The sequence below is a fragment of the Lampris incognitus genome, chromosome 1 (genome assembly GCF_029633865.1).
Source record: "Lampris incognitus isolate fLamInc1 chromosome 1, fLamInc1.hap2, whole genome shotgun sequence".
Classification (NCBI taxonomy): Eukaryota; Metazoa; Chordata; class Actinopteri; order Lampriformes; family Lampridae; genus Lampris; species Lampris incognitus.
In genome coordinates, this window is record NC_079211.1 from 35,480,667 (window position 1) to 35,506,657 (window position 25,991).

General features: G+C 45.3%; 1 protein-coding gene across 1 annotated transcript in view; it reads right to left on the bottom strand.

Moving 5' to 3' along the window:
* Positions 1-320: 320 nt before the first annotated feature.
* LOC130120516 (solute carrier family 4 member 11-like) overlaps positions 321-25,991 on the bottom strand; it is a 31,391-nt gene continuing 5,720 nt past the window's right edge. The window contains exons 2-18 of the mRNA XM_056289088.1: positions 17,597-17,640; positions 17,204-17,423; positions 16,875-16,956; positions 13,586-13,709; positions 13,139-13,348; positions 12,112-12,196; positions 11,746-11,871; positions 11,222-11,335; positions 5,898-6,030; positions 5,471-5,544; positions 4,445-4,724; positions 3,379-3,485; positions 3,059-3,224; positions 2,636-2,809; positions 2,222-2,417; positions 1,457-1,626; positions 321-402 (exon numbers count right to left, since the gene is read on the bottom strand). Coding sequence (XP_056145063.1) covers positions 336-402; positions 1,457-1,626; positions 2,222-2,417; positions 2,636-2,809; positions 3,059-3,224; positions 3,379-3,485; positions 4,445-4,724; positions 5,471-5,544; positions 5,898-6,030; positions 11,222-11,335; positions 11,746-11,871; positions 12,112-12,196; positions 13,139-13,348; positions 13,586-13,709; positions 16,875-16,956; positions 17,204-17,411 — 2,316 coding nt within the window. The 5' untranslated portion in view covers positions 17,412-17,423; positions 17,597-17,640 and the 3' untranslated portion in view covers positions 321-335. The remainder of the gene's footprint in view (positions 403-1,456; positions 1,627-2,221; positions 2,418-2,635; positions 2,810-3,058; positions 3,225-3,378; positions 3,486-4,444; positions 4,725-5,470; positions 5,545-5,897; positions 6,031-11,221; positions 11,336-11,745; positions 11,872-12,111; positions 12,197-13,138; positions 13,349-13,585; positions 13,710-16,874; positions 16,957-17,203; positions 17,424-17,596; positions 17,641-25,991) is intronic.

Below are 25,991 nucleotides of genomic sequence, written 5' to 3' on the forward strand. Positions count from 1 at the left end.
AAAAAGAGAGGAAAAAAAATCCTCCATGGAAATATTGTTAAATATAGTAATTATATAGGAATATGTTAAATATAAAAGGCAACCACACTGATTGTAAATGTGCGAAGTGTTCAATTCAAAAATGTATGAAAGCAAATGAGCTGTGGAGCAGGTCATCCATTGAAAGTGGTTCACTTCAGCCATTTGCCAGTACAGAGCTCTAACTCAACTCACACCACTGAAATCTTGCAGTCCAAGTGCATTTCACTTTAGCAACACATTTATTGATTTGCACATTCTTTTCCCTTGTATTTTGCAGACAAGTCTGTCACTTCACAGGATTGCTCCATTTTTTTCTACATGTGCTGGGCATCCATGATGTCAAGGTATTTGGCTTCAATCACTCTTGGGAGCAAGTTGGTCCTATGAGGAAAAGCGCAGACAGGTAACATATGATACAGCAATATTTTTTCAAGCATTATTTGCATGGAAATACATATGCAAATATGTATGCAAAGAATCCTCCAGATGAAGAGCTATAATGTCTGTTTTGAAATTATTTCAACCAACATTGTCCAGTAATGCAGTTGTACAGTCAACGCCCATCATTTTAAGTGTAATGCATCACCTGAATAGCACGCATTCTTGCCTGTATTTAAACTTAATGTACACACACAACAGTCCCATTTGGAGTCTTCAAGCAGTGACATTTGTATGTTGTTGAGGAATCATCTGCAATATTCTTGCTTTCCTTGACAACCCCTCTGTCCTCTCTCCCTTTTTTGCAAGATTGTGCTCGCAAAATGTCATAAGTGTATCTCTTGCTGATCAAACATGCTGAAGAGGGGGACTGTTGGTGACCAGTGGTAGCTATAAATGTATAATAAAAACCCTGTCCTCTTGTCACCCCAGAGATCATACAACAGACAGTACCTTTGCAGGTGGAGAATTTGAACTCCAACTACAGATTTACTGTCTAGAACACATTGGCATACAAATTCCCTGTATTGTATGCCAAGCCTGCCGACAGCAAAGGTTAAACAAAAAAATAGTGCATCTCTTGCTTGGCAGTGCAAACACGCAGGGAGTCCTCATCGGGGGGGATGACTGTCACACCAAGGACCCTGGACTAAGCTTTCTGTTATTAAACTAATATGAGCTATACACACTAAATGAACGTGTTATGCGTTTCTGTTAATGAACCAGACTCTCTGCTTCTGACTGCATTCATTAAACCTTGATCCTCAGTCTGATCCTGTAATTGCAGAACATTTCACTGTGTGCTGTAACCCGCCGCCTGAATACAATATAAATGGACTGAACAGCCATCGACTGACCTTGCATCCTGGTATTGTGTGTAGGAGGGGTTATTGAGAGGGCATTTTACCCATTGGGAACTTGGAAAAAAAAATCTTGGTGTCCAACTGCAAGCCTTCAGTAGTCCAGCTCATTCCCCTTATAGCCTGATTTATCTCACCTGACTGGGACGAGCAAGATCATGAGCAGGGGGAAGACCATCTTCATGTAGGGAAGAGGATACATCCCGAAGGCACACAGAATGATCAGCTGGATCATCTGCAATGCAGTGAAGTAGTGGACCTTCCTCTGAGGCACACGGCGAATGTAGTGCGTTGGAGGGTATGATGTCTGCCAAGAGAATTGGGAGTTTTAAGGTATGGCAAAAAGGCTGTGTTATGTGACATTTGATTCTACATGTTTTTATTTCTTTTGCCATCATCTGGCATTTGCTTCACAGTCAACAGTCTGGAAACTAGACTGATCAGGGACACATTTATATGGCATGCATTAATATGACTTTTGTTTGACTAACTTCCATAGAAGAGATGGCAGACAGAATAGCAGACAAAAGGACAGACACAGAGATAAGTGGTAAAGACTTGCAAATTATCCAGTAATGCAGTTAACAAATAGACCAGGTATGGATTCATTCATAAATGAAAAATGGAAGCAAGACAGAGACAAAAAGACAGACATATGAAGCAGAAATAAGTAAAATAAAAGAAAGCAAGAGCAAATTAGAATAAAAGCAAAGATGCACAAAACAGAATACAATAAAGAATTCCCTCATAATGCAAATGTACACAAACAGACTGACTGAGAAAGATGAAAGACAGACAGACAGACAGATAGACAGACAGCTTTCCTCAGGAGAAAAACTGATCACTGACCTCTGAGACCAACCCACCAAACAACAGTCTTATTATGTGTCCTTGCATCTCACCTGTTCTTTGAGAAGCAGGGCCATGCGGTCCACCATCTGGTTTCCATCAAGAGAGGTGGCAGCGATGTAGAGGAAGAGGCCATAAAGAACGGGCTTGGGAATCCACTGCAATGGCACGGGAAGCATGAACACAGACAGACCGATCAGGATGTTGGCAACCAGCGAGGTAAGACGTGTCTCCTTCACACTGACAATACTGTGGGGGATATGAGGGCAAGGGAGGGCACTTAGAAGACTGCAATAAGTCATCTTGTTTGCTAAGACCACATAAGGTTTTATTGGCTGTCACCTGACTAAATTTTTGTCACCTAAACCAAAATGAATCACCTCAGATGTCTCAGTGTTCCCAGGATCATCTGAGTCTATTACTCTTGCAAATTAACATCGCATCTGCTCTTTTCATCTTCAACTCACGTTGTGTAGAGGTGTCCGTTCTCTACATGCTGTTCCACTTTGGCCAGCTGACGGGCATGCAAAGACGAATGTGGAAAGGCCGCATGCATCCACGGCAAACCCAGACAAGACATGAGGATGTTGATGAACCCAGTCAGCATCAGGTCCCAGTGGAATGCTGTGCCTTTTAGCAACCTAGCGTCAATGACATTCACACAAAGTAGCTTTTAAGCATCCTTTTTGGTGGCGCACACAACGGAAAGGAGAGGCCTACATACATGCAAAAAGAGCATGAAGTTAGCTATAATGTCTGAGCCTTGTGCATATGAATAGTAGTCGTATTCACAGTGAAAGAGAAACTGTCTTGTATCCAGTACATTTCAGTGACAGAACCAATGACAATAAATGTCAAGCCAGCTATTGAAAATATAATCTGGGTTTTACTTGTGCTCTGGCACGTGTGTGAGTGAAATGACGATGTTCTGGTCTATGAAGATCAGCAATGCCAGCAGAAAGCCCAGGCCCACTGCACTTAGAGTGTTCATTCCTGTCAGCTTGTTGAATGGAGCAAAATTGAAGACTGGGCCGCCATGGACATTGAAAACAGGAACTGTTGGAAGCAGGGGAGATACAGACAGAAAACAAATGCAGTGAATATTGAGTATAGAGCTTTATGTTCTGGTACAAGGCAGAAAATAAATTGGTACAAAGTTTATATTGACCAAGTGATGCAGATTTTTTTTGAGAGAAGCATTTCTACTCACGTTGTATGTCAAGGAAAAGGTAGGAGCCAATGAATGAGAATATCACCACAGAGATGGGTAACGCACAGTCAGATATCACCTCTCTGATTTTGTCATTCAGATATGGGCTGTGGGAATGAAACCGAGGTAAATTTCAGCTTTCTGCTTGATGAAAATATACTTAAGAGTTTGATGAACTGCAGAAGTGCTTTTTGCAGCATAGCTTTTCTCTGTGCTGTTAAACTAACGTTATGTCATGAAACTTTGCAACCAAAGGTGGGAGACGTGGGGATACCAGAATATAGAATTCTCTATCAGTTTATTGCAGTATTTTTACACTTGTGGTAGTTGAAAGTGCTGCAGTACAGCTGCATAGTGTGTCATGGTCTGATGTGGTGTCAGTGAAAGCATACAGGTTCATTTAAAGGAATACTCCAGTATTTCTTAACCTAAGCCCTGTTTTCTTATCATTCGGATCATAACCGCTAATGGCAGCAGAATCTTCTAAATTATTAATGCATTGAGCAAGTTACCGTCAGCAGGCTACCCTGCACAAATCTGCAATGTAATCCTTTGGGGCGATAGCAAAATAATGTCCACTAAAAGAGTTATTTTCTGGTACTAACGGGATCAGAATAATTTGAGAAATTTCTGAAAATGGCCTTCCATTATGAAAATACAAATCCAGTACAGTCGGTCAGCGCAGGGTTCAATTTATTTTGGGGGGGGGGGGGTTGTTCCCTGCAAATGTCTTTATGTACTAACTCACTCCTTGTAAGTTTACAAAGCAAGACCCCTGTAGAGGCTTTTAAAACTCCTGTCATAAAATTCTGAGCCTGTCAGTGCCAAAAAAGTTGTTTTTGAGGATGTTATTTGGGGAACACCATTACCCTGAAGGATCCCATTGCAGCTCACTGTGCAGCAGGCAGCTAATGCAAGCTTGCTTAGTATTAAACACATTTAAAAGATTCTGCAGCCCATCACTCAATTTGACTCCTAACGATAGAAAAATTAGGCTTAGGTTAAAAAAGAACAGTTTTCCTTTAAGGGGTTAGTTGGCTGAAGGAATCGACTTGCTTTATCTTACCTTCTCTTGATGAGGTAGAGCGCATAGCCCAGCCACAAAGTCCCAAGCATGAGCAGAAGACAGAGGATGGGTCTCTCCCTGGTAGTCAGCACCAGAGTCTCAGGCAGAAACACAGACATGTGTCCCTCCACATGCTCCGTCAGGATCTCTGTTTCATTCCCATGGCCAAGCTTTGACCCCGTCCTACTCTGAGCCTGTTCGAGAATATCCTTAATCTGCTGAAGCACCAAAGTGCTGTTGGTGGTAGCCAGTGTGGGCCCATGGTAGAAATGGTTAAAAACTACAGAACAAGGGAGGAAAGAAGATAGAGATGGTACATGAAAGGATACGTTCAAGAAAGGCCAGGAATTAAATCAACTTTTATTTCAAACTGGGGCTCAATGGGATTACATTTATTCTTGCCCCAGGACAAATCCTTATTTGACACACTTCTCATGTGATAAACAAAAAGGCCCAAAGCCTATTTATGATCTCGACAAATAATTTCAAATGCCTGGGTAGAGGGCATAATAATAATTAAAAAAAACTACACAATCTGTCCATTTCATGCTACACTGGCTATTTTCCTCCACCTTGCTTTGTCCAAGGCAATGAATACCTTTTAACATTGTCATTCCCTGTACAGTTCCAGGTAGCACTTGATAAAGCTTTGTTCATTTTGGTTTTGTTTGGCAGCAGTATAAAAGAGCTTTAAGCTAAAAGAAATATATAAGAGTAAGCTTCAAATAAATTCACCGTTTTCCATGTCTTCACTTCCTTGGCTTGTTGTAAACCATTTAGAAACAGATGTAAACAGGGACGATGTGAAAGACTACACTATCTTAACATAATTAGCTTGTCAATTTCCTCACGGTGCCTCGGGGTGTTGGATTGCATGCTTGCCTCCCCTTTAAACACTCCATGATGGATATATATAGGTGTCTGCATGGCTAAATTAGCCATGACGAATGATTGGCAAGCAGTTGATGTATTCTTCTATATGTTGGCAGGATAATTCCAAGGTAGTCTGGCCAGGAGAGGACTCACTTTTGACAGTGCCTTTCACCGCATCCCCGACAAAGGCTATGGAGATAAACAATGCAATGACCTCTTCCGTTGAGCTGGGAGATACAGAGAATGAACAAAACACAGTGTGAATATTCATGATTTATCAAAACAGTGTTTTTTGTATGCACGCAGACATAACAGTCCATTCAAGGTAAAACAGTGGCTAAAGATTACAGTAGTGTACATTCAACAAGGTTGATGTTTGCAAGAGAGAACTGGAAGCCAAAACACAAGACCATTTTTTTTTGTTTTTCTTTTCTTTTTTTCAAATCCACTCGTTTTAGTGCATGGCGAGCGTGGCTCAAAGTTGTGACGCGTTTCATTAATGGTATAATGAGTGCAAGGACTTTTGTCTGTCATTTGAGAAAGTAACGAATGGATTATGATAGATGGGTTATCTGCTAACCGTTTGAAGAGTCTCATCAGCAGGCTGACGTTAAATAAGCCCCCAAGGATGAGGAAGAGACTGTTCCATAAACCGATGCAAGCGTAGAAAGCATCAAAGTCAAGGTCGTAGTCATCACAGATCCCTCTGATCACTGTGAAGTTCACAGAGATACACACACACACACACACACACACACACACACACACACACACACACACACACACACACACACACACACACACACAAGGACATAATCACACACACAAGGACATAATCACACATACAGTCAATGTGATTGCATTCTAATAACAATGTAATAGGAAATACAACCCGCATCAACTTATAGGCTACACTACACACACACAAGGACATAATCACACACACACACACAGACACACACATACACACACACACACACACATACACTACAGATGTAGCAAAAAAAAAACTTAATACATAGCAGTACAAGTTTGTTTCGTGCGAGGAGTGAAACATGATATTGATGTTCCACTACTAATTTGTTGAGCACTTTTATCAACACCATTGACAGTTTCTGAAAAAAAATGATATATGTATATACTATGGCAGATTGGCACAGGGGTTAGCGCAGTCGCCTCACAGTGAGGTCGTGGGTTCAAACCCCAGGGTTGTCCAACCTTGGGGGTCATCCCGAGTCGTCCTCTGTGTGGAGTTTGCATGTTCTCCCCGTGTCTGTGTAGGTTTCCTCCAGGTGCTCAAGTTTCCTCCCACAATCCAAAGACGTAGTTCAGGTGAATCGGCCATACTACATTGTTCCTGGGTGTGAATGTGTGTGTGTGTGTGTGTGTGTTGTGATGCGTCTAGTGCAGCAGCGTGTAGTTGGAGGGAAGGTGCACGTGTTCTTCCAACCCGCTTGTGTCCCTCCTGCCCTTAGCTTGCTGCCGCTGGCTAGCCTTTGTGGCGAATAGGGAAGCATCCTAGCGTGTAAGCCTTCCCTTGCCAGTACATAGCCTCTCCTTCACCAAGACTCCTGCCAGGCCTCCCCGTGGCCACACATGGTAACTGGGGTCTTGCGGCCCCAGGCTAACTTGGTAGGGGATCTCGGAGCAGCAGTGGGCCCCAGAGATATGGTGTGCAGGCCCACCCTGGTGGACACGCCCTGGCACCTATCAACCACTGCCCCGCTGCCTTGTGGGTGAGTCTGGAAGACATAAGGCTAAGGGAGCTTACCCCAACAGAAAAGCAAGCTGTGGCGGCACGCTTCGAGGCGGTTCCCGAAAAACTGGATTTCCGGCAGCCCCCTGCAGTTGTGTGGAGGTGCCGGTCGTCTAGGGATCCCCCTTGCCATCGGAACCATCTCCTCTACAATCAAGTCATGTGGCGTTGGGAGAAGCGCATCCCCCATGCCACTTTAAAAACCATCTCTGCGCAGGTATCTTCTGCTATCTGAGTCCCCGACCTCACAAAGTCTGGCGGCGATGGAGTATCCAATGATGGGAGCAGGTCTGAATGAGCTGGGAGCTCTTAGTTGGAACTCTGCACGCCAGCGGCACAGGGCAACGGTCGTTAGCAGCTGGGATTGAGTGGCATCTGTTTCCGGCAGACCCCTGTGCGTCTGAGCAGCCCTATTTAGGGACCGCACTGCTCACCCCTTTCAGGGAACGGCCTAGAAAAGGTGGCCCAAAAATTGCCCACTCAACACTGCGCCTGGGCAGGAAACCGCACCTGCCGGGCCATTCCACTATGCGGTTGAAAAACAAACATTATACCACTAAGATTTGCAGCATGGAACATAAGAACACTCCTGGACGTCAGCCATGGCACGGACAGACCTCAATGCAGAACAGCACTTATTGCTAGCGAGCTGAGGCGCTATTGTGTGGATGTGGCGGCACTCAGTGAGACCAGGCTCCTTGAAGAGGGCTCGCTCAATGAAGTAGGAGAGGGCTATACCTTCTTTTGGAAAGGATACCCCCTAGGAGGTCAACACATCCATGGAGTTGGTTTTGCAATTAAGAACAGTCTCTTACCCAAACTCGAAGAAACACCAGTGGGCATTAATGAGCGGCTTATGACTCTCCGTATACCCCTTGCAAAATGTCGATACATCACCTTGATAAGTGCCTATGCTCCAACTTTACCATCTCATGATGAAGAGAAAGATCGCTTCTACCAGGCACTCGATGATGTACTCATCAACATCCCAAGGAGCGACAAAGTCATTTTGCTTGGTGATTTTAATGCCTGAGTTGGGAAGGATATGCAAAATTGGAATGGAGTGATTGGCGCCCACGGCATTGGAAAAGTCAACCCCAATGGCATAAGACTTCTTAGTCTGTGCTCGGAACATGACCTCACCATCACAAACACCATTTTCCAACAAAAGAATAAATACAAGGCATCCTGGATGCATCCCAGATCCAAACACTGGCACCTGCTTGATTATGCTATCGTGAGGTGGGTTGATCTTAAAGATGTGCTCCTTACAAGAGCTATGCGAGGAGCAGGCTGCTGGACAGACCACCGTATGATCCTGACAAAAGTCAGAGTACATGTCTGACCCTTGAGACGCCAATCTGGGCCAAAAAAGAAACCACTCCACTGCGCCAGACTATCCAACAGCGACACCCGAAACACCTTCCGTCGTTCTCTAGCCGACAACTTAGTTGACATTGAACAGCTGATCAACTCAGAGTCTGGGATGGATGAAAAGTGGACCTCTCTGAGCACCACCCTCTTTGACAATGCAGCCCAATCCATTGGCTTCAAAACCAAGAAACACCAGGACTGGTTTGATGACAATGCCGGAACGATCTCCACCCTCCTGGACAACATGCATAAGGCACACAGAGCTGCCCTCAGCAACCCACTATCCCAACCTCTCAAGAAAAAATGGCAAGACCTCCGCTCTGAGGCCCAAGCAACTCTGCGGAAACTGCAAAATGAGTGGTGGATTTTGAAAGCCAACGAAATCCAGGCTCATGCAGACAGGAACGACATGCATGGTTTCTATTATGCAGTTAAGGCCATCTATGGCCCCAGAAACTGCTCCCTGACACCCGTTAGGTCTGCTGATGGAACAACTCTCATCAAGGATCAGGCCCTGTTAGTGGACCGGTGGGCCGAGCATTTTAACACCCTGCTCAACCAGCCCACCCCAGTGGACTCAACTGTACTGGCAGAACTCCCTCAACAGCCTACCTTGCAAGACCTAGACCTCCCACCATCTTTTAAAGAAATCCTACATGCAGTCAAGACCCTAAAAAACAACAAAACCCCTGGACCTGATAATATTCCAGCCGAAATCCTCAAGGAAGGAGGCTACCTCTGTACGAGGACACTGTATCTCTATATCCTTGAGGTGTGGCTTCGCGAGTGTGTCCCCCAACAGTGGAAAGATGCCAACATTGTGGCCATTTATAAAAACAAAGGCGACAAATCCATCTGCTCCAACAGTAGGGGTATTTCACTGCTGGCCATTGCAGGAAAGGTTCTAGCCAAGATCATGCTCCGCAGACTAACACTCGCAATAGCCGAACAGGTCATACCAGAGTCACAACGCGGCTTCCGAAAGGATAGAGGGACCATTGACATGATCTTTGTGACACGCCAGCTCCAGGAGAAATGCAGAGAACAGCACAAGGATTTATACATAGCATTCATAGACCTCTCAAAGGCATTTGATACAGTTAACCGGGCCCTGCTGTGGCAAGTCCTGAAGAAATTTGGATGTCCACCCAAGTTTCTTACCATTCTTGGACAGTTTCACTCAGGAATGATGGCCCGAATGGTAGTGGGGAACCGCAGTTCTGAGCCCTTTGGTGTGCAGACTGGAGTCAGACAAGGCTGTGTGCTAGCCCCAGTCCTGTTCAATATCTTCTTAGTCTCTCTTACAACACTGCTACGAAGGAGGCTGGAGAAGCAGGCTGGAGTCACCATTGACTTCAGGCTTGATGGTAACCTATTTAACATCAGGAGGTCAACCACCAAGTTGACCTCTGAGACCATTATTGAGCTACAGTATGCCGACGATTGTGCCCTGGTAGCTCACACACCAGAAGCTCTACAAAACACTCTGTCGGCAGTTGTAACTGCATATAGGAGAATGGGACTGGTTATTAACACCCAAAAGACAGAGGTAATCTGTCAGTTGACTGCCGGCCTCCCAAACCACCCAACAACCTTCACAGCAGAAGGGCAACAACTGGCCACTCTTCCTGCCTTCAAATATCTGGGAAGTATGCTATCCGACACCTGCAAAATAGACGATGAGATCCAGCACCGCCTCAAACAAGCCTCAACATCTTTTGGCCATCTAAGGAGAAGGGTTTTCCAAAACAGCAACCTCAATCTCCACACTAAAGTGCTTGTTTACAAAGCAGTGTGCATCCCCACACTACTCTATGGATGTGAGGCATGGACCATCTACAGCCACCATCTCAGAAGCCTGGAGGCCTTCCATGTAAAATGTCTCCAGAGGATCCTTGGCATTACTTGGGAGGACAGAGTGCCACACACAGAGGTGTTGGAGCGGGCAGGCAGCTGCAGCGTGGAGTCTACCCTAAAACACCATCAACTCAGGTGGCTTGGGCATGTTATTCGCATGCCCAGCGAACGACTCCCACGAAAAGTCCTCTACGGCCAACTACGCCTTGGTCAACGCACTGCTGGTGGGCAGAAGAAGCGGTTCAAAGACCAAATGAAGACCACACTAAAAAGATGTCAGATCAACCCCTCTTCTTTGGAGGAACTTGCTTTCTGCCGCACAACCTGGCGCTCTCACATCTCAGAGGGAGTGAAGTACATGGAAAACCAGCGCACACAACACCGTGTAGCAAAGCGTGCAAAGAGGCATGCTCGCAAAGCTACCACTACCCCCTCCAGCACCACTTTTACATGCCCAGTCTGCAACCGCAACTGGGCATCCAGGATCGGACTATTCAGCCACCAAAGGACCCACAAATAGAAGAAGATGGTCATCATCGGGCACGATGGACAACCAGCAAGCAAGCAAGTGTGTGTGTGTGTGTGTGTGTGTGTGTGTGTGTGTGTGTGTGTGTGTGTGTGTGTGTGTGTGTGTGTGTGTGTGTGTGTGTGTCGTCCCTGTGATGGACTGGTGGTCCAGGGTGTCTCTCCTCCTGCTGCCCAGTAACTGCTGGGATAGGCTCCAGCATCCCGCGACCCGATTTCGAATACGTGACTTGGATAATGGATGTGTATGTATGTGTGTGTATGTGTGTGTGTGTGTGTGTATATATATATATATATATATATAGTGTGTGTGTGTGTGTGTATTATTCTGTAAAATATTCTCATATATGTCACCTCTAATTCCTATTCTAACAGCAACATATAATACATACCGCTTATGAATATGGCAAGTGGTGCTGTAGTCAGTGGGATGACTAACGGCGAGCCAGCAAACAGGGAATAGATCACTCCTCCAATGCTCTGGCCTACAATGGTCTTCTGGACATCTATAAAAAAAAGCGCATAAGTATGTGCTAAATAGCATTTTCTATACTATATGTCAAGTTTTGGTGTATATTCTAACCCATAAGGAATACCAGATGGCTGGGGCTCACTGGATCCTAACAGTGTGGAATATCTCAATCACAGAGTACAGTAAACTGATGTTGCTATTGGAATGTTTGTATTTTTAGAAGTGTGTGGTGAACCGCACACATCTGACACTTTATCTCAGTAAGGACAAAAAAGCAACAACAACAAAACGAGATGTGAGTTCACTCACAATAAGTTGTTGAAAACATTCTGAATACAAATATTTGGTTTGTTTTTATTTTTCAGCATACTTCTGGTTTCTTTGGATGAATTGTCTTGGAAAAAATATGTTTAGTATCAGACATACTGAGATAGACGTCAATACCTATCTCTCCTCTTGTGCTCTCGTCATTTAATGACCCAAAGGCAATAGCAGGCAGTAGAATGGCAATGTAGAGGAAGATGGCAGTGGTGGTGTACTTCAGTAGGGAGCGGTCCTTCCCAATGATACCTGGTTGGACCAGTCAGAGAACAATTCAAACTATTACTGTACACTGCAGCCCAACGAATGATGTGAAACAGAGAAACCAAATGTGTAGCATATAGCAACAGTTGTCATTTAGCAGTAGATAAAGACTTAGAAAAGTGTGTATGCTAGTGGTACTAAATCTGTCAGTTAAATACATAATTACAGAGGATGCCTTGTCAGAAGGTATTTCCAAGTGTCTAAGTGCATTTCCAGTGTCCATACCATCAGTGAAGTCTGAGGGATAGAGAGGCAGTCGGCGACGGATGTCATCATAGATACCTTTACCCACTTTGAAGAAATCTGTGCACTGTGAAGAAAAGGCAAAGCACACGAAGATGGTCAACTAGAAAAAAGATTTACCGGGACTATAGGGGAAGTCAGAGGACACCATATTCAACCACTGCTGCTTTGCTCAGCTGCGAAGTTATCCCCCATCCCAACACACACACATTCTTAAAACTCTTGCTAGGTGACTGGTGCTTGTATTTGAGATGGCTTCCCATAGCTAGTTTGGCAGCAGCAGACTCACTCTGAAACTTGGATTTCAACTTGATTGGGATATGTAGTGCAGCCAAAAGCTGTTGCTTACTGTTTCTTTTTCTTTTTTTTTACAACACAAAGCACATGCTTTCTCTCCTCTCGCTGGCCAATGGGTTTGGGTTTCCCCTCGTTATGCAGAAACATTTCCTCTTGATTTAAACACTGGGTATAATGAAATACTTTATCACTATGTTGCCCTAGCCCATGCATTCTGCTGCCAGGGAACCACAGCAAGCTTGGCAGCTTTTTTCAATCTGCTGCCCAGGTGCTTTTCATTCTTCATGACTGGCTGACAGAATGTGGACACAGAATCAAATAATCTGGCTTTACTACTTGTCTTTACTGGACCACATCTTTATATGCCTGGATAGAATGGAATGGAAAAACATGGGGGTGATTTCCACATGCGGCGAAATCTCATAACATCCAATAGAGAAGATAAATGCAGGGTTTACGAGTACGTATGTTTGGTTGCAAGGCATAAAGTTGCCATATTTTTGCGCATGGGCTATCATGGATACCTGGTGTGGTATTCTATCCATTTTACGTCACTCTTAATCCAGTGGCTCTCTCTCTCTCTCAATATTCAAGGAATAAAGTATCTGTAATGTCTACAGCAGGCCTTGCCATTTTTCTAAATAGATTGCTGCTCTGGCACTCTATGTAACACTGGTACTTCTGCAGTTAGGCCTTTGCTAGGCATTCAGACCTGAAGTGGTCTGCCTTTACGTGGGTCTGTATCCTCCACTTCCTCAACGACGGGCTTCTCATTAGCTATGGAGAGCTGCTGTCGCTGGTAGACTAGTTCCTGTTTAAACTCCTCCTGCGTCTTGGTCTCCAGAAGTTTCTGCCTGAAAGAGATGTCTGAGAACATGGTGGCAAATGTCCTGCCCAGCTCAATGGCTGTCTTGGTGCTTTTCTGTAAACAAAATTGGAAAAAATTGATGAGATTAGTGATTTCCATCACTGGGGCCTTGTTTCATAGTAGATCAAGAGTATTCCTTTAACAAGGCAGCGCTCTGAAAATGCTGGCTGCAAAAATGCATTAGATATTGCCCCAAAATAACAAGCTGATAGTTCAAATGACAGTTAAAAAAGTCTCAAAATGCCAGTGAAGCCAGAAGACACATGAGAATGAAGGGGAAATCGGCTTTACTGTTCTGGGGGGAGCAAGAATGAGGATGACGTAACGAGCCTCACAGCAGTTGACTCCCCAGTTCTGAGGCCTCTCCAAACGGGCAATGCAGATACAACGTCTTTGGAGGCTCCTCACATTGGACCTAAATTGGACATAGAGACAGGTGTATTGTTTGACATACAAATATTTACGTAAATTTACTTTTTTTTTTTTTTGGAGGTGATTTTCCCCCCCTTTTTCTCCCGATTGTACTTGGCCAATCGGCTCTGTGCATAACTGTAGTCTGCTGACTTCCGGTTTCTACTGCAGCGGTCATACCAGTTTCCTGTTTGTTGGTGTGTGCTATTGACAATGGCATATTTTTCGCGATGCCTGCAAGATTTACCATGGATAAATGTCAATGACATACACAGAACTGTCAACAACCTTTCACCCACACCTACCAGTAAACGGGTGAAAAGTTTCAAGTTGTACCCCTTTGCTGGTAGGTGCAGCGGAAAGTTTGTCGACAATTCTGTTGAAATTTATCCATGGTAAATATTGCAAGCATCGTGAAAAAATATGCCATTGTCAATAGCACACGCCAACAAACTGGAAACTGGTATGACCGCTGCAGTAGCAATCGGAAGTCAGTGGACTAGAGTGATGTACAGAGTGGATTACCCCACTCTCTGAGCCATCCTAGTCACTGCTCCACCCCCTCTGCCGAGCCAGGGTGGGCCGCAGACTACCACGTCTCCTCCGATACATGTGGAGTCACCAGCTGCTTCTTTTCACCTGACAGTGAGGAGTTTTGCCAGGGGGATGTAGCGATGGGGAGGATCACGCTATTCCCTCCAGTTCCCTCTCCCCCCTGAACAGGCACCTTGAATGACCAGAGGAGGTGCTAATGCAGCGACCAGGACACATACCCACATCCAGCTTACCACCCGCAGACACAGCCAATTGTGTCTGTAGGGATGCCTGACCAAGCCGGAAGTAACACAGGGATTTGAATCGGTGATCCTCGTGTTGGTAGGCAATGGAATAGACCGCTATGCTACCTGGACACCCATACATTCACAAACCCCAATTCCAATGAAGTTGGGACGTTGTGTAAAACGTGAATGAAAACAGAATACAATGATTTGCAAATCCTTTTCGACCTATATTCAGTTGAATACACTACAAAGACAAGATATTTAATGTTCAAACTGATAAACTTTGTTTTTTGCAAATATTCACTCATTTTGAATTTGATGCCTACAACACGTTCCAAAGAAGCTGGGACAGGGGCAACAAAAGACTGGGAAAGTTGAGGAATGCTCAAAAAACACCTGTTTGGAACATTCCACAGGTGAACAGGTTAACTGGAAACAGGTGAGTGTCATGATTGGGTATAAAAGGAGCATCCCCGAAAGGCTCAGTCGTTCACACGCAAGGATGGGGCGAGGTTCACCACTTTGTGAACAACTGCGTGAGCAAATAGTCCAACAGTTTAAGAACAACGTTTCTCAACGTACAATTGCAAGGAATTTAGGGATTTCATCATCTACAGTCCATAATATCATCAAAAGATTCAGATAATCCGAAGAAATCTCTGCGCGTAAGCGGCAAGGCTGAAAACCAATATTGAATGCCCGTGACCTTCGACCCCTCAGGCAGCACTGCATTAAAAACCGACATCATTCTGTAAAGGATATTACCACGTGGGCTCAGGAACACTTGGGAAAACCATTGTCGGTTAACACAGTTCGTCGCTACACCTACAAGTGCAAGTTAAAACTCTACCGTGCAAAGCGAAAGCCATATAATCAACAACACCCAGAAATGCCGCCGGCTTCTCTGGCCCCGAGCTCATCTGAGATGGACTGACACAAAGTGGAAAAGTGTGCTGTGGTCTGACGAGTCCACGTTTCAAATTGTTTTTGGAAATCATGGACGTCGTGTCCTCCGGGCTAAAGAGGAAAAGGACCGTCCAGATTGTTATCAGCGCAAAGTTCAAAAGCCAGCATCTGTGATGGTATGGGGGGGGGGGGTGTTAGTACCCATGGCATGGGTAAGTTGCACATCTGTGAAGGCACCATTAATGCTGAAAGGTACATACAGGTTTTGGAGCAACATGTGCTGCCATCTAAGTGATGTCTTTTTCAGGGATGTCCTTTCTTATTTCAGCAAGACAATGCCAAGTCACATTCTGCACGTGTTACAACAGCGGGGCTTTGTAGTAAAAGAGTGCGGGGTACTAGACTGGCCTGCCTGCAGTCCAGACCTGTCTCCCATTGAAAATGTGTGGCGCATTATGAAGCGCAAAATACGACAATGGAGACCCCGGACTGTTGAGCAACTGAAGTCGTACATCAAGCAAGAATGGGAAAGAATTCCACCTACAAAGCTTCAACAATTAGTGTCCTCAGTTCCCAAACACTTATTGTGTGTTGTTAAAAGGAAAGGTGATGTAACACGGTGGTAAACATGTCCCTGTCCCAGCTTTTTTGGAACGTGTTGCAGGCATCAAATTCAAAATGAGTGAATATTTGCAAAAAAGCAATAAAGTTTATCAGTTTGAACATTAAATATTTTGTCTTTGTAGTGTATTCAACTGAATATAGGTCGAAAAGTATTTGCAAATCATTGCATTCTGTTTTTATTTACGTTTTACACAACGTCCCAACTTCATTGGAATTGGGGTTTGTACTTTTATATTAATCAGTGAAGTAGATGATGTTTATGACATATGTACTGTCCTGTCCAATGCAGGATAAAATGTCACTTTAAGTTAAGCTTTCCTACTGGGCTACTGACACATCTTCTGACTTTGTTCACTTTTTGATTAATTCTGGGTCTTGCATACTGGTTCAAAGAGTAGCCAGTAGTGTATATGGCAGTCCAGAATAAGTTTTGATGCATTTAAAAGCTAGATCCTGATTAGTTTTTTACTTATTCGCGATAAACTCTAAAGCCATAGGAGCTTCAAAGCTACAGTAAGATGTTGGAATAAAAAATTGTGAATTAAATGGGTTCTGTACATGATGGTTTTCCAGCTAAATTAACTCTTGTGGTGTCCTCCATATGGCCTCCAATGTGGTTTAAGTTAATGATTTTCACTGAACTCATGAAAGACTATGAAATCTAGCCCAGCTGGATCCTTGATCTGTTGAAATCAATGTCATGACCATGCCATTGGGAGAGGATTTTGAGGGATGATTTGTTTTAAGATCATAATTGTGACTGAGTAACTGGTTAGTAAGTATGTTAGTGATTCAGTGAGCACAGTTCAAACATAATGACAACCCTCCGAAATAAATGTAACTGAAGGTGGACTCACAGGATACAAAGCCAGGACTGCTGGTACCGAATGCCAGTGGAAGTAGCTGTTACACCCTGAATAGTCTCTGACAGAAGGTGCACTGTGGAAGCATTAAAGCAAGGAACCATTATGATTAAGATATTCCACTAAACATCCAAAGTAGCTATAATGCCAATATTTTAGACAACTGTCCCCAGTGATGCAGGCACAAACATATCTTTAAGAGTTATTTCAGTGAATGTTTTTTTACAACTTATGGTGAAGGTTGAACTTCAAGCCCAGCATGGGCTATGGTATGAACTTCCACAACATTAACTACACTAGCTTGTATTTTTCTTGTCACTCACCATTGACCTCTTTTCCACCAGCATCTGTGAAGAGAGAGCCCATGACCTCATCTGTGTCCCAGCTTTCATGTCCGTCCTCCATCACATGGGTCAGCATGCGTTTCAGGACCTCGTCCAGAGTGGCAGCTTTCTCGTCCAACAGGATGCTGGCCTGAGCCAGGAAGCCATCCAGGTCTCTGTGAGCTCGCACTTCTTCTTGGAAGTTCATTGGCTTTATGTGCTATTAGTGGGCAAGACCAGGGAAAGAGAGGGGGAAAGGTGAGTTCATTGATTGTTTAACACAAAAATTGGTTATATGGCAAAAATAATAAATATTGCTTTTCACTGGAGCATCTCTGGACTGATGTTTACATCAATAAATTGTTAGGTATGAGTCACAAAGAAGGATTTTACTTTTCTGGTTATGTTTAAAAGCCCGTAACCAGGACCATCAGGATCTGCAAAAAAGAAGCACACAAGGAAATTGTTATTTTGAAGTCACTGCAGTTGAGTCAGTTGACTTGCTGTCCCCTAATAGTCCTCCACATTGGAAGATACCGTCTGGAATTTTGGATATCTTAATATCGTGATATGACATAAGTGCTGTCTTTCCCTGGTTTTAAAGGCTGCATTACAGTAAAGACATACACTACCGTTCAAAAGTTTGGGATCACCCAAACAATTTCGTGTTTTCCATGAAAAGTCACACTTATTCACCACCATATGTTGTGAAATGAATAGAAAATAGAGTCAAGACATTGACAAGGTTAGAAATAATGATTTGTATTTGAAATAAGATTTTTTTTACATCAAACTTTGCTTTCGTCAAAGAATCCTCCATTTGCAGCAATTACAGCATTGCAGACCTTTGGCATTCTAGCGGTTAATTTGTTGAGGTAATCTGGAGAAATTGCACCCCACGCTTCCAGAAGCAGCTCCCACAAGTTGGATTGGTTGGATGGGCACTTCTTTGAGCAGATTGAGTTTCTGGAGCATCACATTTGTGGGGTCAATTAAACGCTCAAAATGGCCAGAAAAAGACAACTTTCATCTGAAACTCGACAGTCTATTCTTGTTCTTAGAAATGAAGGCTATTCCATGCGAGAAATTGCTAAGAAATTGAAGATTTCCTACACCGGTGTGTACTACTCCCTTCAGAGGACAGCACAAACAGGCTCTAACAGGTACTATTTAATGAAGATGCCAGTTGGGGACCTGTGAGGCGTCTGTTTCTCAAACTAGAGACTCTAATGTACTTATCTTCTTGCTCAGTTGTGCAACGCGGCCTCCCACTTCTTTTTCTACTCTGGTTAGAGCCTGTTTGTGCTGTCCTCTGAAGGGAGTAGTACACACCGGTGTAGGAAATCTTCAATTTCTTAGCAATTTCTCGCATGGAATAGCCTTCATTTCTAAGAACAAGAATAGACTGTCGAGTTTCAGATGAAAGTTCTCTTTTTCTGGCCATTTTGAGCGTTTAATTGACCCCACAAATGTGATGCTCCAGAAACTCAATCTGCTCAAAGAAGTGCCCATCCAACCAATCCAACTTGTGGGAGCTGCTTCTGGAAGCGTGGGGTGCAATTTCTCCAGATTACCTCAACAAATTAACAGCTAGAATGCCAAAGGTCTGCAATGCTGTAATTGCTGCAAATGGAGGATTCTTTGACGAAAGCAAAGTTTGATGTAAAAAAAATCTTATTTCAAATACAAATCATTATTTCTAACCTTGTCAATGTCTTGACTCTATTTTCTATTCATTTCACAACATATGGTGGTGAATAAGTGTGACTTTTCATGGAAAACACAAAATTGTTTGGGTGATCCCAAACTTTTGAACGGTAGTGTATAATCTTTTGACTTATTAGACTGTTCTAGCTGTTATATCACTTGTCTCTACCTGTTTGGGCATCATATCCACATTGCTAATGAGTGTTTATCAAAAATGTCATTGTATGAATATTTTGTGAGAACACCAATAGTATTCTCCACAATAATAATAATAATAATAATAATAATAATAATATTTATGTTGCATGGTCAAAAATATGATATTTGATTTTGTCCATATTGCCCAGCCCTACTTGAAGGTAACATTCAAGTTAATCTAATTGCTGACTCCCTTGTAAGTTGCTTTGGGTAAAATAAGTAAAAATTAGTTAAATGTTAAAATAGTTAAATATCCCTCATTTCATTTTTAACATGTGCCTGCACATTGTTTTTAATGACAATAAATGGAATTGAATTGAAAATGTTATGTAAATTTAAAGAGTAACTGAACCATAAACCATTTTAGCGAGTTTGCTGACAACAGGTTAAAAACCATGTAAAGGTTAAAAACATTCCAATTCAGTGATATCCATGGTGTTTTACTCTACAGTGTTAGCATTGCGGAAAAACACAGCTGCAGATAATAACATTAATAATAGGTCTGTTGGATGTAGGTGTGCTAAAGAACAAACATCTACAATACTATTGACAATTGTTAGTGCTGGCCCTGTCTGTATGTCTGTCAATGATGACAGATTTGCTGGCACACCTAAATCAAACAGACCCATTATCAAGGACGGCTGGTATAAATGGGCTAACAGAGCTAAGCCCTCCCTATTTTTTTGTTACATCTGTCCCTCCTTGCACAGCCTCCACCTCAAAGGCTGCTTAACCTGAGCCTCTCTCTCTCTCTCTCTCTCTCTCTCTCTCTCTGTGTGTGTTTATGTGTGACTGGAGATAGGTGAGCAGAGCCTCACCAGCTGCAACCCATTCCATAATCAACCAACCTGCTATAAAAGACCAGCACTGCCGCTTCCACCCCTGCCAGATGGTAACCTCTGATCTGTCGGTGTGCTGCATCCAGCCCTTGCTTGCTAAATCTGTTTTTGTCAGTATTTTTGAACCCACTGTTTGACTAACATCCTGCTTTTCACTGCAGTCATCCTGCTCTGCCTCCGGTCCCTGTTCTCCAGATTTTCACCTGCTCCAGATCGCTGCTCTGCCCGGCTCTCTCCACCACCCACGGTCTCTGCCCCCGGTCCTGTTTCCCCAGCCCAAGGAAGCCCATCCCAATTCCCTCCACTGTGTGTTGTTGCCTTAGCTGGCCCCCTGCAATAAACTCCGAAGTCAGTTGGAAGCAAATTTTGTGTCTGCGCCTGAGTCCTTCCTGAGTGTCCCGTAACAGTACGATCTGGCCAAAGATGGACTCGGCAGACACAGATCCCCTTCATCAAGCCATCGCCAGCCAGGGTATTCTGCTCGGATAACATAATCAGGTTTTGCAAACGTTGTCCTCACAGGTTACGGAGATGGCCCAGGCCCTGGCTAGCCTGCAGCAACAACTCTCCACCCTGAACCCCTCCCAACCATTCCTGCCTGTCCAGTTGGTCCGCAGCCCCTCTCCTCCACCACGCGAACCATATGTGCCACCTCCAGAGCCATATGATGGCAATTTGGGAACCTGTAGAGACTTTTTAATGCAATGTTGATTAGTTTTTGACGAACAGCCCCGTACCTACTCCACTGACAGAGCTAAGATTTCCTACCTGATAGGCTGTCTCCGTGGTCCAGCACGCAGCTGGGCTACGGCAGTTTGGGAAAAACAGTCCCTGATCTGTTCCTCATACTCCAACTTTCAGGAAGAGATGAGGAAAATTTTTGATCACCCGGTTTGAGGTAAACAGGCCGCCAAGAGAATGCTTTCCCTTCGTCAGGGCTGTCACTCGGTGGCTGAATTAGCAGTTGAGTTCCGCTGCCTTGCAGCTGAGAGTGGCTGGAATGAGGAGGCGCTCCAGGAAACTTTCCATAACACCCTCAGTGACACCATAAAGGACGAGTTGGCATCCCGGGAAGAGCCTGACGGACTCGATTGGCTTATTGACCTAGCTATCAGAGTGGACAACCACCTTAGGGAGCGTCGGAGGGAGAGAACGGGTAAGATATCCTCCGCTAACACCCTACCTCGTTCTTCTCCACCGTCTACCTCTGTCTCTCAGTCTCTTCCAGAGTCCAAGCCTATGCAATTAGGCAGAGCCAAACTCACCCCTGAGGAAAGGCAATGCTGGTTAAGCACCCGGAGCTGTCTGTATTGTGGTCAGACCGGCCATTTCTTCTCCACTTGTTCCTTACACCCAGCAAAAGGTGGGGCTCAACAGTAGTGGGAGAGATCCTGTTGGGCCAGACCTCAGATTCCTCTTATTCCTCTCCCCCAAGAATTCCACTAGATGCCACCCTCTCTTGGCTGAATCAGACACTCCCACTACCTGCTTTTGTTGACTCAGGGGAGAGTGAGAGTTTTTTGGACCGCAATGTTGTGACCCAATTGGCACTGGAGACCATTCCACTGGAAAGGCCCCTCACTGCCAGAGCCCTCAACGGACAACTCATCGCCCGTGTAACCGAGAGAATGGAGCCAGTCAGCCTTTGTGTCTCTGGTAATCATCGGGAGATGATTAGTTTCCATATCTTTGACTGTGCTGGTTCTCCTCTTGTCCTCAGTCATCCCTGGTTGGTTCTCCATAGCCCTCACATAGACTGGGCTGCTGGAAAGGTAACATCTTGGAGTTTATCCTGTCATGCTAACTGTCTTCGTTCTGCCCTTGCTCCTGCCTTGTCTGTTCCTTCACCTGTTTCCGAGCCACCAGACCTGTCTTCGGTACCTGCAGTTTATCACGACTTAGCTCCTGTGTTCAGCAAACATCAGGCCCTGTCTTTACCTCCCCACCGGCCCTATGACTATGCCATCGACCTTCAGCCAGGAGCTCCCCTTCCCAGCAGCCGGTTGTACAATCTCTCTTGCCCAGAACATCAGGCTACGGAGACATACATCCAGGACTCCCTGGCTGCAGGTATCATCAGGCCTTCATCCTCCCAGGTGGGTGCTGGATTCTTTTTTGTGAAAAAGAAAGATGGGACTTTGAGACCGTGCATTGATTTCCGGGGTATGAACAATATCACCATTAAAAATAAATATCCCCTGCCACTCATCACCTCTGCTTTCTCCCCTCTCCATGGAGCAACAGTGTTTTCCAAGCTTGACCTCCAGAATGCTTACCACCTTGTCCGCATCAGAGAGGGGGATGAGTGGAAGACAGCATTTAAGACACCTCTGGGCCATTTTGAATATCTGGTCATGCCATTCGGCCTTACTAACACCCCCGCTGTCTTCCAGGCTTTGGTGAATAATGTGCTGAGACATGATCGGACGCTTTCTTTTTGTTTACTTAGATGATATCCTCATCTACTCCCCCAACCTCGACACTCACCAGCTGCAAGTTTGTCAGATACTCCAACGGTTGTTGGAGAACAAACTGTATGCCAAAGCAGAAAAGTGCGAATTTCACTCTGCAACCATCTCTTTCCTAGGCTACATCATTTCAGAGGGCCACTTACAGATGGACCCGGCAAAGGCCACTGCCGTCACTGAGTGGCCAACCCCTACCAGCCTGAAGCAACTGCAGCGATTTTTGGGATTTGCCAACTTTTATAGGTGTTTTATCCACAATTACAGTCACCTGGTAGCACCCCTCACGGCTCTCACTTCCACCTCCACTCCATTCCGTTGGACCCCTGAGGCGGAGACCGCATTCCTGGAACTCAAACGGCGCTTCACTACGGCTCCTGTTCTGATTCAATCAGACCCGGAGGCTCAGTTCATTGTTGAGGTGGATGCATCAGATACCGGGGTAGGTGCTGTACTCTCTCAACGCTCTACAATGGATCTTAAACTGCATCCCTATGCCTTCTTTTCCCGTAAGCTCTCACCAGCAGAGAGAAACTACGACATTGGCAACCGGGAACTTCTGGCGGTGAAACTGGCCCTGGAAGAGTGGCACCACTGGCTGGAGGGTGCCAAACACCCCTTCATCGTTTGGACCGATCACACAAATCTAGAGTACAGCCAAGAGGTTGAACTCCCATCAAGCCAGGTGGGCCCTGTTTTTTGGCAGGTTCAACTTTACTTTAACCTATCGTCCCGGTTCTAGGAACATCAAACCTGATGCCCTCTCTCATCAATTCACTGCGGAGACCAGCTCAGAACCAGATGCCTTCCTGCGTCATTGCTGACGTTACCTGGGAAATTGTGAGTCCCGTGTCCGCCAGGCCCAACAACATCAGGCTGACCCAGGTAACGGTCCACCTAACCTCCTGTTTGTCCCGAACTCTGTCCGCTCTGAGGTTCTCCAGTGGGGGCACTCGACCAGACTTTCCTAGAATCAATCGGACACTTACCTTCCTCCGTCGACGCTTCTGGTGGCCCACCATGGAGAGAGACACCAGGGATTTTGTCGCTGCCTGCTCGGTCTACGCCCAAAACAAGACTTCTACCAGGCCAACCTCCGGGTTACTTCTTCCATTACCAGTGGCTAACCGTCCCTGGTCCCACATAGGCTTGGACTTCATTACTGGACTTCCTCCTTCCAGCGGTAATACAGTTATTCTCACAATCATTGACAGATTTTCCAAATCTGCTCATTTCATTCCCCTACCCAAATTCCCATCTTCCAGGGAGACTGCAGATCTCCTGGTTAATCAGGTGTTCCAGTTACATGGCATACCCTCTGATATAGTGTCCGACCGAGGACCCCAGTTCATTTCCCAGGTTTGGAAATCTTTCTGTTCTGCTCTTGGTGCCACTGTCAGTCTCTCGTCTGGTTTTCATCCCCAGACTAATGGCCAGACCGGGCGGGCAAACCAGGAGCTGGAGGCGGCATTACGGTGTATGGTTTCTGCTAACCCATCCCCCTGGAGTTCCGAGTTGCCATGGGTGGAGTATGCCCACAATTGCCTCATCAGGAATGTCACCCTCTGAAGGCTGCCTTGGCTATCAACCTCCATTATTCCCGGCCGAGGAAGAGGAGGTTACAGTTCCCTCTGTTCAGGACCACTTGTGCCGTTGCCGTCGCACCTGGAAAAGAGCCTGTGCAGCTCTCCTGAGATCCTCCACCAGAGCCCAAACCCAGGCCAACAGTCGCCGTATTCCAGCCCCTATATACACCCCTGGCCAGAAGATATGGCTCTCATCCCGGGACATTCCACTGAGAGTGGAGTCCCGTAAGCTTTCCCCACGATTTCTAGGACCACTTGAGATAGACCGTGTCATTAATCCCTCTGCAGTCCGGTTGAAACTCCCTGCTTCCCTTCGCATCCATCCCAACTTTCACGTGTCTCATATCAAACCTGTTCGCTCCAGTCCCTTATACCCCTCAGCAGCAGCTCCCCCTCCATCCCAGATTGTTGATGACCATCCTGCTTACACTGTCCGGCGACTGTTGGATGTGCGCAGAAGGGGTCGAGGATGGCAATTTCTGGTGGATTGGGAAGGATATGGCCCTGAGGAGCGCTGTTGGGTGCCCCGCCGCCACATCCTGGATGCTTCCTTCGTCCGAGAGTTTCACACCCAGCACCCTGGCAGGCCTAGTCGGGCGCCAGGTGGCACCCATAGAGGGGGGGGTACCGTTACATTTGTCCCTCCTTCCACAGCCTCCACCTCAAAGGCTGCTTAACCTGAGCCACTCTCCGAGTGTCAGTCTCTCTCTCTCTCTCTCTCTCTCTCTGTTTGTGTGTGACTGGAGATAGGTGAGCAGAGCCTCACCAGCTGCAACCCATTCCATAATCAAGCTAACCTGCTATATAAGACCAGCACTGCCACTTCCACCCTGCCAGATCGTAGCCTCTGATCCGTCGGTGTGCTGCATCCAGCCCTTGCTCGCTAAATCTGTTTTTGTCAGTATTTTTGAACCCGCTGTTTGACTAACATCCTTTTCACTGCAGTCATCCTGCTCTGCCTCCGGTCGCTGTTCTCCAGATTTTCACCTGCTCCAGATCGCTGCTCTCCCCACCACCCACGGTCTCTGCCCCCGGTCTTGTTTCCCCAGCCCAAGGAAGCCCAGCCCAATTCCCTCCACCATTGTGTTGTCGCCTTAGCTGGCCCCATGTAATAAACGCCGAAGTCAGTTGGAAGCAAGTTTTGTGTTTGTGCCTGAGTCCTTCCTGAGTGTCCCATAACATTTTTACAATAAAGATGATAATATTATTGTTAAAAAACTTGATATAACATATTATTTTAAATTTTGGTGGAACCTAAGAGCAGCAACAGCACTAAATAGGCACAAGAAAAACAGAAAATACATCTAAATGGGCTAATTTTTTACAGCCCAAACACAATTGCATCAGCTTCCATTCCTCTTCGTGTTACGTGAGTGACAGGTGTGTTGGCACGCCCCCTTGATTTGCTGATCATTTGGGCTAAATTCAACCAGCCCACCGGCTACTGATTTTTGACCAGTGACAGCACAGACAGTACATACATTGAAGTGCTACTTGTGTGAGAGTGGGAAGGGAGAAAAGTGAGCGACTGTGGCAATGGCGGCCGCGGGCGTTAGCATGAATGAGGTGGATTAGTCTTCAATGTCTTTGGAGGAAAAATTGTAAGTGAAGAGAATGGGGACACATCGTCCAAACGATGTTCAAATAACAGAAAACGGCAAGCGACAAAATCGTACGTTTTGTTTTACTTGGTTTCAACCAAAGGACTGGCTAATGGCAAGTTTAGCGAAGAATTCACTTTTCTGTTTCCCATGCTTGCTTTTGTGGGGAGACACGGCTTGCACCCGACAAGGAATTGTGAATTTGAAACATTTATCCGACAAAATTAGGAAACATGAATGCAGCGCAAGTAGGATTGGGCATCGTTTGGAACCAGTTCTAAAAAATGATTCCAAAGGAATCGTTAAGAAATTCAATTTCGTTTCTGCCTATAGAGGAACGATCAGTCTACGTCACTCTGACGGTACGCAGGTTCTACTGCGCATGTCGGCTG